Here is an 18,666-nt window from a genome sequence, read left to right as displayed (position 1 = left end):
GCCACGGATATTGAAATTATAAACACTTGTCTCGATAATGTTGATAATCCCGGAGAGTGCATGCGCGTGTCGTGCGTGCTATGCACCCGAAACTAAGCATTCGGCTACCAAGCATCACAAATCGTAACGAACCCATAATGCATGCACGACTCATTCTATGCTCTCCAAATTTTACAGAATGATAAAGACAATTTTAATATTATTTTAAGCTGTTCACTAGAAAACACTGTAGCGCTACGAACCAGCATGATAGTCAAACCTAGAAGGACTTACCTGCAAGATGTAAATAACTTCCTCGCAGCCTTACATTGGCAGCTGATATTTTTGGTGCTTCCAGGAGGTTATTTTTCAAACTCTAGTTCTAACAAATGTATCTTTCTGCTGGTACCAGTCAGCTTTTTTTTGCCTGATTTGAGTAGTAGAAAAAACAATAGCTACTATTGAGCCAAAGGGTCGTGTTTCAAATGCTTATTTCTCGTCCACGTTCTTTTTTTAGACGCATTTGTTTCTGAACTCTCCGTATTTCCATTCATTATATTATTTTAGCTGCCTTCAACCTTTTATAAAGATATTGCGCATCATTCATTCACTTGTGTGGTAAACGAATTTCAGCGACTTATTTAATTAGTTGGCACAAAAAGATGGAGTTCGTACCGAAAGAGTAGTGTATAAAAAAAAGCAGCCTTTTCGCCACATTGTCGTATACGGAAATTTCGATCTACTTTAATAACAGGTAACAAGAAAGTTGTGGCCAGAGGACCTGTATTATTTTAAAAAAAAACTACATGGGCACCAAGAGTGCAAAATGTATTATCACGGTTAATGAAATTGCTTTTATTCTTAGAAGATGTGGAGCTGTTTTCAGAAAACAACTGACCACTGCGTGTATTCGTATTTGCATGTGTATTTAACTTACATATAAATGTCATAATATGTACCTGAGTTCATTGTAGAAAGCGGAACGAACTGCTGCAACTTTAACATCGCATATATTTATATAAAACTATAAAAATGAAATCAAATCAGATCATATTTATCCGACACCGCATCGTACAATGATCATGTCGGGACCACAGAAGAAAGCTACTGGAGTGCGGCTTGACTGGGTCCTTGCCCCCTACGCAGAGCGCCAGTTCGTCTGCTTCTCCCACAAGTGACGTCAGACAGCCAAGTTCCGATGTCTCCGATTGGAAAGATAGTGGGTACACTTGAATGTTAGCGGCCTTGAGGTCTACCCACTTATCCTTTCAGTTGGAGCCAATCAGAGCTCCGCGTTCTGACGTCACTGAAAACCCTGCGGAGGAATGCAGACGAACTTGCGCTCCGCATTGCCACTGACGGTTTAAAAAATGCCGGACTCTCGCGGATCTTATTAACGCTTTTAAGTCCCTGGCATTGTGGCACTAGCCGATTAGAACGGAGATTAACAAATCACAAAGCAAGAACCAGGATCATATTGACGCGCGCAGGGGTCACGGACTTCTAGAACTTTCTCGTTTATTCTTGCTCCGGACATAACTTCTGTCGTTTATCCCTGCTTGTGTTGTTCTAGAAAGTGCGTGTTCATTCTCGCCCCGAGCGCGCTACGCTCGAACCTTCTCTGCCGAATCTTCGAGATAGTGACCTACTCTAGATAAGACGCCGCTCGCGACCTTGTCGAGTCAGTCTCGCCCCAGCGCTCGATCTTGCGGTTTCGCCGACTTCGACGCCCGCGACGCTTTGTTATTATCTCTTGTACTCTTTTATTTTTGCCACAAGTTCGCCACATTAAACGTTTATTTCTTCCTGTTTATTTCCTGTTCTTTTTGGTCACCACCCGTGACAATATTAAGTCACGCCCTGTGTTTCTTAAAATGTCGGTGATTTTAAAATCTCAGTCGCGAGTAACACGGCAGGAACTCCCAGAGATGTTCAATAGATATTTAAATAATACACTCACAAACAAATGTAATAACATGGACATTCACACATCAAATGTCCTTTAGAATATTGTTTTAATAAAAGAATCAGGTCAGGTTACTTTGGCAAAAGAAGACAGTTTACAATCAAACTCAAAGTTTCGGCATAAACGCCTTTTTGATTATCTGTGTTGCTCCTATCGTTGGTTGACCCGATGATTGTAGTTCTGATTAGCCTTCGGCGCTTGGGTAATTTCCGGCACTGAAATTGCCACTGCCGAGTATATATACGGCTGCCTCCGGCGGAGTTCCAGGAAATTGGTCCCGTCATGTCTGCCCGACCCGGAACGACCGGCGTCGTAGCGACCATAACTGCTTTCGCCGCTTCGGCTGTCGTCGTAGGATTTACGGCATCGCATTAAAGCATTTCAATTGGAGAGCGTCAGGGTCCTCGTTTCATTTAGAAGGTCGCTTCAAGATGCTGCGTGCACCATGACAGACCATGAGAGGTCAACATATCACGCACTGCAAATTTTGTTAGAGGACCATGGATTGCGTACTAACTTACATCCCCCGGCACCTAACCACATACACACATCATCCACCTTCACCCACTTGAGCGATGTTAGCTACGCTAAGACGTTGTTTCTTACCAAGTTCGTACTCGAACATTGTTTGTTATGGGAAGACATCACTATCTTTAAGCAAAGTATTTTTATTACTACGTTATGACTCACTCATTGGCCCGTTAAATGTAATCCAACGTAGAGTTTTTTTTCTATATAATACTGTCTGTTTTCGTGACAGCGTTGGACAGTTTTCAGTTAACCCTATTATAGACTATACCAATAGTCACCTTCCGCGCACTGTCATTCTTGTCTACTGGGTTGTTGAATACCTGCTGGACATGTGCGGTTGATTTCTGCTGATGAATATCAGACGCCGTGAATACTTGTGCAGCCTAGTGACTCGCCTATTCTCGCCTAGACGACAAGTACCAGAAAGGTGTAAGCCGCTAATCCTAGATATGTGACTAGACTTTTTTCGCATAAAAGCATCACCAGGCGGCGAACGCCTTCCACAGAGGAAGTAAGAGAAGTACTGCAGCTCGGCTGTTCCGGATGCCAATCCCACTTCGAGCTTTCGCCGCTGCGTGAGGAGAGCCAGCGTATGAGCAGAACCCTTCGTGAAAAAGCCCATTGGAAACTGCCTGGGAACGGGAAAGAAATTATCCAAAAGCACTAACGGGGACAGCAGCTGATAGAATAATCAGCTGACGGGCGTAGCCTTATTATGCTCAGCTGCTTTTCTTGTGAATTTTGGACTAAGTTGTTTATATACTCAGCCCTGAGTGTAAATTGCACCGCCTTTTAACATGCTTCAAGAGATGGCGTTGGTGGCATTATGTTTAGGTGGGAAACAAAAACAAAAAACTTCACCTCTTATAAAAACGTTTTGAAGTGGTATTCTTTTAAAGATTTCACGTAAGGAATGCCCTAAAAAGCCCGATATCATTTTTCTGTCTGCGTGTACTGTGGAATTAAGTTACTCAGTTCCCTCAGGACCCTATATATATATATATATATATATATATATATATATATATATATATATATATATATATATATATATATATATATATATATATATATATATATATATATATATATATATATATATATATCCCGTGATTATTCAAATACACAAGAAAAATCCATGAACTGAACAAAAACAAGGATATATATTTTGTAAATAAAGTGAAAGTAGGCAGTTGGATCAATTTGTCATTGCTTTACTGTTTGTAGTTGTTGTTTCTAAAGTACGTTTGGAAATAAGAACGCTTTTGTGCGTGCTACATTTTTGTTTTTGGGCGTGGGTTCAGCCGGATTTAAGGAAAAGCACGTGCACGAAACCCCTATGCTGAGTAAAAAGGGAAAACTCTTTGCTATTTTAATCACAACCTCGCAAATAAACTTTTTTTTTTGTGGGGGGAACCCTTCCCTCCCCCCCCCCCACACACACATACACACAAAATACCAATGAATGGTACTTACTGTACACCAGATATGTGTGCGTAGTTTGCAGTACGTGGAAGAAATACGTTCTTCTAAAAAAATAGACCTTCATTTGTGTGGAATCTAAGTTTATGTTCATTCAACGTTGCTTTTCAACCAACGGCAAATGCAAGCTGGTTCTAAGTACGCGCTCCTAACAACGTTCTCAAATATGGCGTCCAATGAATATCTCGTATACAACTCAATTTCCTCAAGAAGATTTCACACGAGATGTGATGTAGCATGGATACCATAAAACGTAACCCATACGAATTTACGTAACCCAATAGAATTTACCTAAAATAGCATTTATATACTTTATTTCTTTGAGGGTTACTGTAAACGAATCAATTTTCGTGGGCTCAAATTTTCGCGAATCGGGCCAAAGCTGAAAATTTGAAATTATTCGCGGGTTCTAATTTTCGCGAATCGAGCGTAGCTTTCGTAGCGTTCACATATTTCCCGGATTTTTCGCGGGACGTATTCTTCGCCAATTGTAGACGATTCGTGAAATTCGCGAAAATTAGGTCCTCGCGAAAATTTAGTCGTTCACAGTATATACGAATTATTCTATTCTATAGGCTTCTTTTTAGATGTTTTAATACGCTTCGTTTTCATTATACCTCATTCAAAGTGCCCCCGATAAACACATCAGACGTTGGCTGGTGTTGGCTTCTTTGCTTCGTACGGAAAACACAGCGCTTTTGGTTTCCCCGCAAAGGTTTAGCAAAACGCACAACGTTAAAAAAACAGAATTTTAGATTTATGCCTAATGCATACCAGAACGGCACTTCTGCGTCGCACTTGCTTAAACAAACCAACAATGAAACTTTAAGAACATAGAAGAAGGATAATTAGATATAAACATTTCTAGGCATTTCTATGGCAAATCTAATATTAGTACTAACTTTTTCTTAGTGGTTTGATTTTTAGGCGCCATCATTGTTTGCGCTTTGCTCTGTGTTTTTGTCGAAATGTGAACTGCTGCTTGTAGGCGTCTTATAAATTATTCGGCTTACTCAGATATGCGCATGCACCCCTGTTATAGCGTAAGGGTTGCGTCGTTATGTGTGTATAGTAGATTTTCAGACCTATGGATGAAAAATGACGGACATTATTGTGTGCGTGCTTGTTTCTCTCCAGTGCGAGTTTGCGGCATCACTCCCTTCCGAACTGAGCGTTCAGCTTTATGTGGGTTGGTTTTGCTTTTTTTTTTTTAACAATTTTGCACAACCCTTTGTAAATAATATGCTAATACATTTTATTTGTTTTGTTGTTCTAGCGGGCGCTTCTTGTGTGTGTGTGTGTGTGTGTGTGTGTGTGTTCCGCCAGAAACTCTGTCTCTGCATGTTCTCTCCCTTCATAGTCCCGTGGGGAACTGAGAACATTCCAAAATAAGTAAATAAATGTAACATTTTTGTCCCCCAAATAGTCGAAGCTATACAACACGAAAACGGCTAAACCAAACAGATTTTTATTTTTTTTTATTTTATAACTTGTCGGGCCGTCTGTAGAGAGGCCAAGGCAGCACTCGAGGTATGGTAGTACAGAAAAAACGAAAGGACATATGAACAGTTTCATAAGTACACATTAACATAAAGTAGTGAAGCCAAAAAATGAAACAGCACAATGTGAACAGCTTGATAAGTCATCAGTAGCATGAGATAAATCACGTGTAACATGAACATGAAATTTAAGTAATGAAGTCGTGTAATACATGAGCGCTTCGTTGCACAGCAAGATGAAGGGGGGTTTCAGTCATGATGGTACTTAAGTAAGTGGGTGGGGGCGATAGAGGATAAATTTCTGTTATCTATATGTTTCATGTGCCATTGGATACTAGTGAATGCACGCTGACTGAGAACTTTTCAATGGAGTCTAGGTCAACGAGCTCTGGATTAAGCCTGTTCCACTCGGACACCGTTCGTGAAAAAAAGCTGTTGTTAAACACATCTTTGTGGCAGAAAGGCTCTCTCATTATCTTCTCCTGTTTCGTCCTGGTTCGACGATTTATGTTAGCAGCAACGTAATCGCCGATGTCTAGACTATTCATGCCGTTGAAAAGCTAGGTAGACATTTTTAGCTTGATAGCTTTACTTTGTAAAGCAAGTTGGGGCAAGACTGATTGCTGGTAAAGTTCCGTTATTGATGATCGTGTGCCATACCAATTGTAGATGAACCGCGGGGCTTTCTATTGAACATTTTCTAGCGCACTAATGATCGTTTGCAAACATAGGTCCCATGCCACGTCTGCATACTCTACCACGGGACGAATAAGGCCTTTATAACATGCAAACTGAGTCACGGAGAGTAGCATGGGTTCCTTCTCACGAGGTAGAACTTTCTTGCTACTTTCTTTACAAGTTCACTGATATGCGAATTCCAAGATAGGTTTGGGGTCAGTGTGAGTCGATGTAATTGCATTCTGTGGTTGTTTTTAAGCAGAGATTGTTGATAGTACAGGTGAAAGGAAGCAGCTGTTTTCTACTGGTGGCTGTTATATGGACGCACTACGAAGATTTGAGCACCATTTGCCATTTTGCATACCATGTTGGTACTTGCGATACGCAATCATTCAAGTCGATTTGGTCGGCGTGGCAAGTGACTTTTGAAAATGTCACTCAGTCGTCCGCGAAGAAACGTCATTGTATTGAGGGGTGACTTCTTTTAGCGCCCTATTGAAAAAACCAGCTTAAGCTGGTCCCAGCTTCAACCTGGGTTATTGCCCCAGCATGCCCAGCTTGGCATGCTGGTCATGCTGGTTGATCTGGTCATACTGGTCATGATGGTTGATCTGGTCCCAGCTTCAAGCTGGGTTATTGCCCCAGCATGCCCAGTTTGGCATGCTGGTCATGCTGGTTGATCTGGTTCCAGCTTCTAGCTGGGTTATTGCCCCAGCATGCCCAGTTTGGCATGCTGGTCATGCTGGTTAAACTGGTCATGCTGGTGAAGTTCCCAACCAGTTTAACCTGTTTAAATTAATACACAGGATAAACAAGCCTAGCTCTTCAGAAAAGTCAACTCGGCATCCAATTTATTATTTTCGTACTTGCGGCCGCCTCACATGAACTTAGATGCTACACAACCTGGGCGCTGACACAGTACTAACCGACGCACAGACAGCGGTTCTCGGTGCAAAGCCTACAATGTTAATAAAACCAGATTGCTTATCTTTCAACGCGAAAAATACTAGACACACGCCAAAAACAAGCAATAGCAAACGAAAATACTACACGGATGAGAGAAGCGAACCTGGGTCCCGCCAGTGATGGGAGCGAAGCGGCAACTTGTGTGGTCGGCTGAGGCGAGCAAATCCATGTGGCTTGGATGGCATTGGCGATACTCCTCGGCACCGCCGTCATTCTTGAGCACACACATGTTCGAAGACATGAAGCGACGCCTCAGTCGGGACATCCGACATCCGACTTCCTCAAAACCCGCTTCGCTTGCACCGTTATTTAACTAGTCTCCAAACAACGCGCACACAGCCGTCCCTTGGAAAATCTGTCCAAGATAGCCAAACGCGTCGCAAATTCTCCGTTCCTGCCACTCTCTCTCTCTCTCTTTTTTCGCACACAAAGGTAGCTTGCAGCGCGCCTGACGCGCCCGGTCGTCTACCAAAAAGAAGAGGACAAAGAGCAGGCGTGGCCTCGTTCCAGCCTAACTTAAGACGACCTTGGCGCGCACTCCCAGCATGACCAGCTTGACCACCACGATTATTAGTCCGACCAGATTCACCAGCTTGTCTCCCAGCATGACCAGCTTGTCTCCCAGCTTGACCACATTGGCTCCATGGAAAACCAGTTTGACCAGTTAAGACCAGACTGGCTCCCAGCTACACCAGATTGAATCTAAAACCAGATTCTAGTGAGACCATGATGGTTTTTACTTAAACCAGACTGACCAGCTTAAATTCTAGCTTGCCCAGCTTAAACCAGCTTGATTGCGAGTTAAACCAGTTTAACTACCACATTGACCAGATTGACCAGCTTAGTTACCAGCTTGGCCAGTTTGATTTTCATGCTGGTTTTTCCAATAGGGCGTCGTTAATAAAAACAAAAAAAAAACAATAGGCCTGATCACCAACCATTCCAAAACACCGAAGCGAACTCTGCCTTTTGCGATTTGCGACCGTTGTCGGCCAGGAATTATTTATGCTGAGTAAAATAGGAGTGAAGCCAATCGACTCTGTTGTCATTTTTAAGAATGTGCATCAGCTTGAGCAAGAGCTTGGGGCGAGAGACGTGGTCGAAAGGTTCGGCGAAGTCCAAGAATACCTTGTCTGCTTGACTGGTTTCGTCGAGTGTTTTCACCAGTACGTGGACTGTATGCAAGATTTACGTGACTTCGAGAGGCCGCGTCCAAAAACCGTACGTGTTGCTTCCTGCGGAAAAAACTTGCTTTTTTTCTTAGAAAGACCGTGAGTTGGTTGCATAAATAATTATTAATAATATTGCCACTTAAACATAACAACGAGTATGGCCTGCAGTTATACACAACCGAGGCACTCCCAGGTTTGTAAATTAAAATAACCCTGGCATTCTTCCAAGGACTGGGTACCACTCCAGCATCAAGACTTCGAGTGTAAATTACATAAAACTTCGGAACACCAATCGGCATGTCTGCGGAGAAAAAATGTTTTGTATCTCCTCCGGCTGGCCGGACTTTTTGGTGTCGAGCCCAAGCAGGTGATCGAAAATTCTCGCTTCAGACACTACATTGTTTGGAATTATGATACGCTTTCCGCTGTACGATTTGAACAGAGAGTTTTCGTTCGTGTACAAGTTCGAAAAAGCGTTAAACACGTTCGGTGTTCCCTCACTGTGATCAACTATGGTGTCGTCAAGCTTGATCGCAGTCACTGAGTTGCTTTTCTTAGCTAAATATGACCAAAACTTTACTGGGTTATAATTTAGAAAGGAGTGCAATGTTACATTAAAATAGAAAAAGCTAACTTTTTATCTTTGACTTTAGTTGTTTAAAGAGAACTCTGATGTTTCGTTTATGATTATACTGGTTGCAGCACACTTCCAATGACGATACCGGACTTAAAAGGTGTAATCCGACATATATGTTGACAAAAGCATGACAACCACTCAAACACAAAAACGAGAAGGAAGGTGTCCGTGAAGATTCAACACGATGTAGCACAAGCTGTCATTTGTAGAACCGAACACTAAACGCATCACAAAACAATTCTTGGGCTTCTTTGAAGAAATCGTTTGTTGCCGATATACGGGGAGGGCTTTTCTGATTTACTGCAGAAGCAGAATCCGCAGCAGCCACGCAGGGCGCAACACACGCCGAACTAGGTCCAGCAGCAGGCTTTCCGAAATTGCCAACGGCTAATGCGTCATCCGTCGCCCCACGCGACCACGCTGCAGCCATTTCCCGCGCAGAAAGAGCGGAGTCAAACGATAAAAAGTCTACGACAGATTGGTTCGGCAAAGGCGCACGTTCTACCACGCTTTCAGCTTAGGGAGAGGGAAATTGAGAGAAGGAAAGGCCAAAACGGGAGTGCTCACACAAAAGGCTTATCTTTTGGGGCATCCCAACCAGGACCTGGTCCTGCTCCCAACAACGACCAAAACGAGAGGATTTGTCACTTGTACCCAAGGTTGATAGTGCAGTGAATGGTATGTGTGGGCCTTGGGCTTGAGGCAGGTGCCGTGTTCTGCCTTATCACCAGCTTCTAGATTGTAGGCACGTGACCGTAACCGGAGACACATTTGGCCTAAAACACGCATAGCGTCTACCCTGCTGTCAATACCGAGTGAACAGGACAACTCTATGAAGTCCACCTTTTGAACTTCCAAAGAAGCTATCAAGCTCAAGATATACTTTTAAATGAAACATTACGCGCGACCATTTTTTTGGCTCGATGTCCATAAAACAATATATATATATATATATATATATATATATATATATATATATATATATATATATATATATATATATATATATATATATACAAACGAATATGTGCAGATGAATGAACCGTACTTAATCCAACGAATCAAAGAATCAAAGTTTTTCAGGAACCCGCCGAAAGCCTGGCTCCGCCGTTTTTTGGCTTTCGGCGGGTTCCTGAAAACCTTGATTCTTCGATTCATTGGATTAAGTACGGTTCATTCATCTGCACATATTCGTTTGCATCCTCCTCGGAGACCACGTATGATGGTGTGAAGTGCCCGTGTTGTATATATCTATCTATCTATTTATATATATATATATATATAGATATATATATATATTATATATATATATATTATATATATATATATATAGCAATAAATTTAAAATTATGTGTACACTGTTAAGTTCCCGTTTTTCAACTTTAAATTTTTCACGAAAGAGTTACACATAAAAGCCACCAAGGACAGCACATCTTCCGACTTTCAACACACGATGAATCGGCGACGCTCGTAAACGAAAGGTTGCTATGCTGCGCGAACGATTTTTGAAAGATGCTGCGTAAAGCACTCCGGGCGCGACGGCTTCGCAGCCGTTCGAAGGAAAAAAGAATCAGGACGACGAAGTAATGTCTTGCATCTTCAGTAAGCTAACGGTTCAGTCCGCTTGCTTAACGGATGAACAAATTTTGTTTCACTGCTAGATTTAGCGGGAAAATTGACATCACGTGACATGAGCACCAATTAAATTTCCCGCTAAATTTAGCGGGGCGGTTACACTGATGCGAAAGGCGACGCCGACACCGCTTAACGCGGAAACGCGCGCCTAAGAGCTGCGATCTAAAATCCATATTTTGATTAAATCGCTTTCCGATCTTATGCACTTCGTCATATTGTTCCACGTCAAGCATACAACCAAATTTCATTTGTCTTTCAATCTTCAAAATGGGCATTTGATTAATTGGTCCAAATATCTGGAATAAATTCACTTTAAGGATGTTAACAATAGTTAACCAATTACATGAGACTCATGCAATATTAGATAAATCAACTAGTGTCTTCGCGAGTACATATAACGTTTTGCATGCACGACCGAAATGGGCCCTAACGTCATTACCAGGTGATATATCTTTAACCGCTATATGTCATGACCGCTATATGTCACTATATATGGCAGTATTTGAAGTTTTATATAGCGATATGTGGCCGTATTTGCACGCGTATATGGCGATATATGGCATATTTATACACTTCTGTGACCATATAGGGCAGTTTTTGCCCCACTTTAATGGCCGTATTTGCTCCAATATATGGCGGTATATGGCCATATTTGACTCCTAATATTATCGTATATGGCCATATATGAAATATACGAGGGTCCTATATGAAATCTTATACAATCTTGTGCGCAACTTTGAATTTTAAGACAAGGCGGAATTTTCAACTGAATTTTATTGAAAACGTGTTCCGGTATATATAGTCTCAACCATCGTCATAATCACAACCAATGTCACTGTGACGATGGTTGAGACTATATATACCGGAACACGTTTTCAATAAAATTCAGTTGAAAATTCCGCCTTGTTGTGTCCTCTTCTCTGCTTTTGTCCTCGTCTTTGTTGCGCACAAGATTGTATAAGATGTCAAACCAACTCGCCCAAACAACCACTCTTCTTCCCTATATGAAATTTTTGTACTTGAATGCAAAGTGCTAACCTTTTCTCAAATTTTGTCACTATCTTCTTATACCTACAATATTAACGACACAGTACTCAGTAGCGCTTCATTCTAAAAATATCTTGGTCTTCATATAACAAGCGATTTAACATGGGCCAGTCATATTAAAAACATAATCGCTAAGGCAAATAGCACACTGGGTTTTCTATGAAGGAACTTAAGACTCGCCCCCCCCCCCCCCTAAAGTGAAACAGGTCGCGTACCTAAATTCAGTCCGCTCAAAGCAAGAGTGCTCTGCATCCGTATGGTCCCCGTGGCAAAACTACCTTAAACGAGAACTAGAAAGTGTGCAAAACAGAGGTTTGAGAGTTATTTTTCTGATTAATCTTTTTGCACTAGTGTTTCTAGTTTGCAAAAGCGAGCGAATCTTCCTGAGCTCGCTTTAAGACGGAAGATATCTGGATTGACGCAGTTATACAAGGTCTACCACCTCAGCCCTACGCTTAGAAAGATTTTACTCCCACGTCCCTTTGAGATTTTTCCAAGACTAGACAACAGCTGTAAGATAGAACCTATATTTGCCTCCACCACCTCCTACGCCAACTCTTTTCGCCCTTTAACAATATTAGAATGAGATGCTTTACCTGATAACATAGTTACAACTAACAATGTAGACGTATTTAAAAAGGTACTAGGTGAACATTTAGATCCCTGTGCAAACAATGCTGAGTCTTGGCATGTTAATAACGTGTCCTTCATTTTTTTATTCCTTTTTTGTGTTTATTTGCATTTTTGTTCACGGGTTTGTATACTATGTTCTATACTGAAATGCTCAGTTTCCCATTTCTTGTGTCGCTGCTGACGAGTTTGTTATACTGTTACTATATTGAAACTTTTAGTTTCCAATCCCTTGTGTAATGCCCTATAATGGGGCCTACAAGGTATTATGAAATAAATAGATAAATAAATGTAGGCGCCTACGTTACCGTGATTTTCTCTTACCTGATTAATCTTGCGTTTCAGACGCTTGGTTTTACGCGTTATCTATGAATTTTTACTTCTTACTTTCTTGGAGCGTAGTGGAGCGAAGCAATAGAAGCACGGGAGGATGACTTCCCGGAAGAAGGTCACGGTGTGTCCGGCCAGACGTTGTTTTGTTTTTGTACTTGGGAGAAATAGTCGAAAGTTCCCTCTATGTAATCTATAATATCGGTGTATTTAGCCCTATTGTAGATATCAGTATATTTAGCGTATTGCAATCCCTGCACTGCACAGTTGGTCGTCAAGCCGTTACGCGGGAAATTCGAGGAAGGTCACACACCACAAGTCTGGGAAACGATACTTCCTCTATAACTCTCGCTAGTGCGCCGAGCTGTGCCAGTGACTCCGAAACGAAATATATATTTATTAGTGACCTGCATTCAGGGGTGATAAGTGTAGCGATATTAACAATTTGCCGGAAGTTGTAGCAGGATGCCATGTCAATACGAACGTTGAAAACATCGCGACTAGTTAATGGCGTCATGCTGTTCCAATCAGATGGGGCAAGTTGAAGTCACCCATCAATAACATAAATTAAGAATTCTTAGAATACGTTTTGAGGACGTCGAGAATGCCCTCAATAAGGTGAATATATCCGCGTGGTGGCGCCTGTGCATTGCCCCGGTAAGGAAAGACTCACGGCCGGTCCGTATTTTAACCGATAGTAAGGAGTTTTTGTAGACCGCGTTTCGCCCTCCGCTAAGCCCTCCGCAACGAAGAAGCCGCTAATGTGTTTGCGCGCCGATGGCCTTGATTGTAGGGTTCCGAGTATTGTAGCGGGTTGCGGAGGGCATTGCGGGACGACGAAAACGATCTACGAAAACTCCTTCATGTTTTATGGTCGCCCGTGTGTGGAACGGGCACGCAGGAGAGGGAACTCCTTACTAGACCTGCGGCGCCACCACCTCTGTAGGGGCGATCCCGATGGAAAAATAATTAACCAATAGGAAATACCACAGAGTTGGCTATGTCACTGTTTAGCCACGTCTCCGTAATTATAAAGACGTCCAGGTGAAACTCCGAAGCACGTATTCAATCTCGGCTGTCTTGTTTACGATACTTGCGGCATTAAGGCTCACGAACCTAAAGGGTCTGAGGAGTCTGCAGGTCAGGGTTCGCTTCGACAAGGGCAACATTGACCCTTCAGAGTGGACCAAGATATGGTCTGAAAAGTTTACTTTCCGGCCAAATGTCGGCCACAAGCAATTCTTCAAGCTCTGGACTTTCCACGGACCTCTGGAACGATGAGCGCGTGTTGTACAGTGACGGCAACTTCATGCAAACAAAATTTTTATCACCAACCACTGCGAGGACACTAGCAGACACGTCGTCAAAGGAAGCCGACGGATGCGAGCGCGACACGAACACTACTCTACGCACTGGGGGCTGTCGCACCGCGCGCAACTTACTGCCGCGATTTGAACCGATTGGCGACTCTGGGCGTGGCCATTGGCGTGCTGATACGGGGAGCTACCCTCGGTGGCAGCATTTAACCTGATTTTCCCACTTGGTAATCATTGGTACCGTCCGTCGATCGGAGGGGCTCTTGCCACTGGAGCGTATGACAGGGGTCGGTGAGACCACCCTCCGGGCGGATGTCCGGAGGCCTCGTTGTTGGGTGGCCAGTCCTTGGGCACCGGAAGAACGGAAACACCAGTATCCTGTGCTGCGGTGAACGTAGGTACAGGTGTGCTTTGGCGCACAGAGGCCCGGCGACGGCGTCGAGGCATCTACGTACCAAGTCGGTGTTCCGCGCTTGGTGCACTAGCAGGGATTCTTTCTCACGTCGCAGAGTCAGCACGAAGTCCGATAGACCGTCAATCATGTGACAGAGCGCCAGCACCACCCCATGAAGGCCGCAGTCAACCGGCGGCACTTGTCGCTCCGGACCATCGACACTCAAGGTCGAGGACGGCGTCCCTGGTCCCGCGCCGGAGTCTTGAGTTGCCAAAGTCACAGGCGATTTTTCTGGGTCCCGGCGTTAGTGCATGACGCTCACTTAAATATTCTTGCGCCGTTCTTCTCGAGGAGGTAGATAAGGGCCTTGAGAACACTTACGCATTCGCAGTGAAAACTGCGAGAAAACGCGCACGAATAGAAGATAAAGCGCTGTCCGGATAGTGGGAAAGCACAGCAGCCGCGCACGTCTTTACCCGCTGCAGGGGATAAACGTGTGCGGCTACAATAAGAATTTATTCACAATTTTTCTAAAAATCCCGTCGTTCCTCGTGCAATTAAATACTAGATTTTAACTGAAAATTCTAGTCTCACTTTACTCGCGCATTTAATTCTGCATTTTTGACCGATTTCCACATATTTTTTTCTTCAAGTTTGTACACAACTCATACTACGACGCTGTGTCGAGAGTCGCGAAATCCCTCACGTAAATAAATAAATATATGAATAACTATTTAGTGAATTCACTTCATCGTGCAGTAAAATCTCGTAAAGTAAGCCTCGTCAGCCAATAAGACCGTCGAACTGTCCCTAGAAGTGATCTCGTTTATCATATAGAAGCAATGTCTATACCACATCTCAAAAAACAAAATTCTATACATTCAGGAGGAAGGTTCTCAGCCTAATATAACCCTGTAAAATGTGTATTAGCAATTTATTCTCGAAGTTGCGGTAACTATTGAACAACTGCCTCACTTATTAAATTACTCTTCTTTTATAACATGTTTTTGCATTATTTAATAATTGACCCAAGAAAAGTGTTATAACCGTAAGTTTCCTAACGGGCAAAGTGAAATTCACAAGAGTGTTTTTTTTTGTTTTTTTTTGTTTTGTTTTTTTAGTTGTGGTTCTCCTGTCCGGCGAGAAAGAAGTGCGCACCATGCTCGAGCATGCACAAGATCTCGGCATGACCTCTTCAGGGGAGTACGCATTCCTCTATTCCGAGCTTTTTCAAAGCGAAGCAGCGGGAAACATATCCTGGTCAACCGGCGTCGGTGAGCTCTTCTATTGTTTTAAGTAGTATTTGCACACTGAGTCCAGAATTTAGGCTCTCCTCCAACCTTTATATTCTGATTATGAGAATTTATTGCGATAGGATCAAGAAGCGGGTCATTTGGAATTTGTTTGATTTCTAGAACGTATAAACACATATTGTGTGCAATCGTAAACTAATTTAGGGTCCTATGTGTCGTCAAATTGATCCAGCATTTGGCAGGTATTCTAAAAGAGTTCACTACTACGGTGCTTCATTTTGTATAAGCAACGTCTCGAAAATATCACTTCAGGACGCCTCACGCAGGACTACAACGTTCCGCTTAGGGACAGCTTCTACGGGGTCGAAGCCTTGGTCATCAATTAGTATTGTATCATATACAGAGTCAAAATTCCTCTTGTGTGCAAGCTTAACTTATCTCTACGTAATTTTTGCTACCGCGAGTTTATTTGTCCTCCCTGATTAGTTTGCTATTACAAATTCGCTTTCTTCTATAATTTACACTGTTCGTAATTCCACTCGGTAGATGATGCAAGACGGCGAGAGCGGCTCCGCAAGGCCTTCGAATCCCTTTTAATAATCAGCCTCAACCAGCCGGTATCTGAAGAGTACCTACGCTTCTCCAACGAGGTGAAACGTCGTTCGCGAAAGAAATACTCGTTCACAGGTGACATGGAGCAAGTGGTGAGTGTCTAAACGCTAAATTCTTTTCGGAAAACGAGGCGAGTATAGCGCCTACGCAGTGACCCTGGTGCAGCTTGATTTGTGAAGGCCAATACTCTTGTCGGATTTGTAGAGGGTAATACTCCTGTAAAGTTCGGACCTTCACCCAAAAAGAAAAGGAGGTCGTTGCACACCACGCTTTAGCTCTGCTTTAACATAAAATGGCTTTTTCTCTTTATATATAGACAGGAGCACACTAACTCTCTTTACGCACAAAAGGAGTACTCTCGACAATAGGTACCAATGTCAGTGCAGGGGAAGTGGCGCGTCGCATTTGTCCCCTCGTCGTTTAAACTTTGACGAACTGACATCTGAACGGGCTTTTAAGATACGCATAAAAGGTTTTCGTTATAGAAGGACTCATCCCTAGAAAAGGTTTTCGTTGTTGTCTTAATTGTGTTTGAAATTTTGTGCGCCCTTTCTATACGTTCGTTCTGCCTCCTTCCGTGTCTTAGGTTTAGTAAAGAGAAGTATTCAACAGATTGCCGCGCGCTCACGTTTTTTTCAGTCTTCGAGAATGTTTGCTTCTGAAATATATACATTTTATAGTTGTTTGTAGAAACACGCATTACTAACTTACAATGTTTGAAATGGTGACAAAAATTCTGGCATCATATTTTAGTTTGTTTTACTACTAGTGACCAGCCCCAATGGAGTAAACATCAGTGGTAGCTGACATTTTGTCAGCCGTGTAACAACAGCTTTTGTAGCCGAATATTCTCTAGGGAAATGATTATTGAATGAAAAGTAATCTTAAGGCGTCATTTGACATTGGTATTAGCCTGTTTAATAAACTCTATATTCAAGTTAAAGTGTAAGCGAAATCACCTCTTCAATTACTAAAGACGTAAATATCTTAACTTTAGTCCTCGTCCATGGTGATGCACAAATTGGACTAATTTGCTCTCCCATCTCTAACGCAACCATTCCTGCCATAGGTATCAGAAAAATTAGAACCCAATATGCATATGCTTTCTTTTCGTATCGATAAACGTCCCAGGCGCTGCAAGGTTATATATTTTTCAGCGGTACGTATACGCCAGCCCTGGATGCCTTTTTATTAACAGTCCTGTTTCTGCGTGTCAATAGGTGAACTACTTCACAGCAAGCTTTCACGACGCTGTGGTCATGCTCTGCAAAGCGATCAATGAAACTGTGACCGTGGGGTTGGACCCCTACGCTGGTGTCAACCTGGTAAACAGGATGCGGAACGCCAATATATCAGGTAGGTGATGCATCAGACACAAAGATCTCCAAAAGAAAGCAGGCCCTCAGCGAGACAAGGTTTTTCTCTTAGATTTCGGTTATTAGTAGAGCTTGTGACTCACCTAAAATCGACAAGATCTACAAGCATTCCTGCAACATGAGACCCAGAGTACCCGCTTAAAATTTAACTACCTTGAAACAATTCGTTCATTCGTGTTAGGGGCCTCAGATTTTAGAGTGCGAAGAAACGACTTGAATGTCTAGATTGTCATCATCACCAATATAGACCTGAAGCGAGGAAATTTTTGTTAAGGAATTGGTTGAGTGCTTAATATTACTGTTATCACCAGACGCTTGGATATCCCCCTAACTCTTTAAACTAATCTGCTACTCATTTAGTTCACTTTTCCTCCTTAATTTTGACGAAGCTCGGTTTTACAGGGCCCAGCTGTTGTAGGCCTTTTCTCAATCAATATTACTCGCCAAAACTCCCCCAGACCGCTTTGGTCTGTTAAGGTGTTTCCTGGTGTACACAACAGACTTTCACATATGCCCTTATGTTCACACCACTCCAGACCACTGTGTCCTAGTATGCCCAAAAGCCGACTAGGATATTTTGGTGTGCACATCACACCAGACCACTGTTTTCTGGTATGCCCAAGAGGTCGACTAGTATGTTCTGGTGTGCACACTACACCAGCTTGGAGTGTACTGTGTGCAGATCACACTAGATAATGTGTCATAACTTGCACATCAGGGCAGTTTAGTTTGTTTTGGTGTGCACACCACACCAGATAGTGTGTTTTGATGTGACAATCGACAAGCTTGCTATGTTTTGATGTACACTCCACAACAGACTAGTGTGGCCTGGTATGCAGACCAGGTCAGCTTAGTGTGTCCTGGTGTCCAACACAGACAAACCTAGTGTTAAAAACACAATTTTTGAAGACAGTTTATAAAATGCAGCTGCAATGTTTTTCCGTAATACTTAGGAATCAAGGTCTTTGTGTTTAATGGATAAAAAGAATTAAGATCGGGCAAATGATTTTTTTTCATAACCCCTCTCATATGGGCCTTGAAAATTGAAACCAGATTATGGAAAATTCATAGGAAATTGTGTTCCGTACGTGAATCGTTCTTGCATCACAAACGTTTAGTTATACTCTGAGTTTTCAAGGCGCCAGACGCCTTCGTTCACGGCA

General features: G+C 42.7%; 1 protein-coding gene across 2 annotated transcripts in view; it reads left to right on the top strand.

Annotated features, from left to right (window-relative positions):
• Nucleotides 1–18,666, top strand: part of LOC8026263 (atrial natriuretic peptide receptor 1) — a 111,427-nt gene that overhangs the window by 43,101 nt on the left and 49,660 nt on the right. For both annotated transcript variants that reach the window (XM_042290092.1, XM_040504815.2), the window contains exons 2-4: nucleotides 15,384–15,536; nucleotides 16,062–16,219; nucleotides 17,348–17,483. In XM_042290092.1, the coding sequence (XP_042146026.1) occupies nucleotides 15,384–15,536; nucleotides 16,062–16,219; nucleotides 17,348–17,483 (447 nt within the window). The remainder of the gene's footprint in view (nucleotides 1–15,383; nucleotides 15,537–16,061; nucleotides 16,220–17,347; nucleotides 17,484–18,666) is intronic.

This window comes from Ixodes scapularis, unplaced genomic scaffold, assembly GCF_016920785.2.
Source record: "Ixodes scapularis isolate PalLabHiFi unplaced genomic scaffold, ASM1692078v2 PGA_scaffold0__279_contigs__length_252992795, whole genome shotgun sequence".
Classification (NCBI taxonomy): Eukaryota; Metazoa; Arthropoda; class Arachnida; order Ixodida; family Ixodidae; genus Ixodes; species Ixodes scapularis.
Note: the sequence above shows the minus strand (reverse complement) of the source record. Positions and strands in the feature narration are given on the sequence as shown.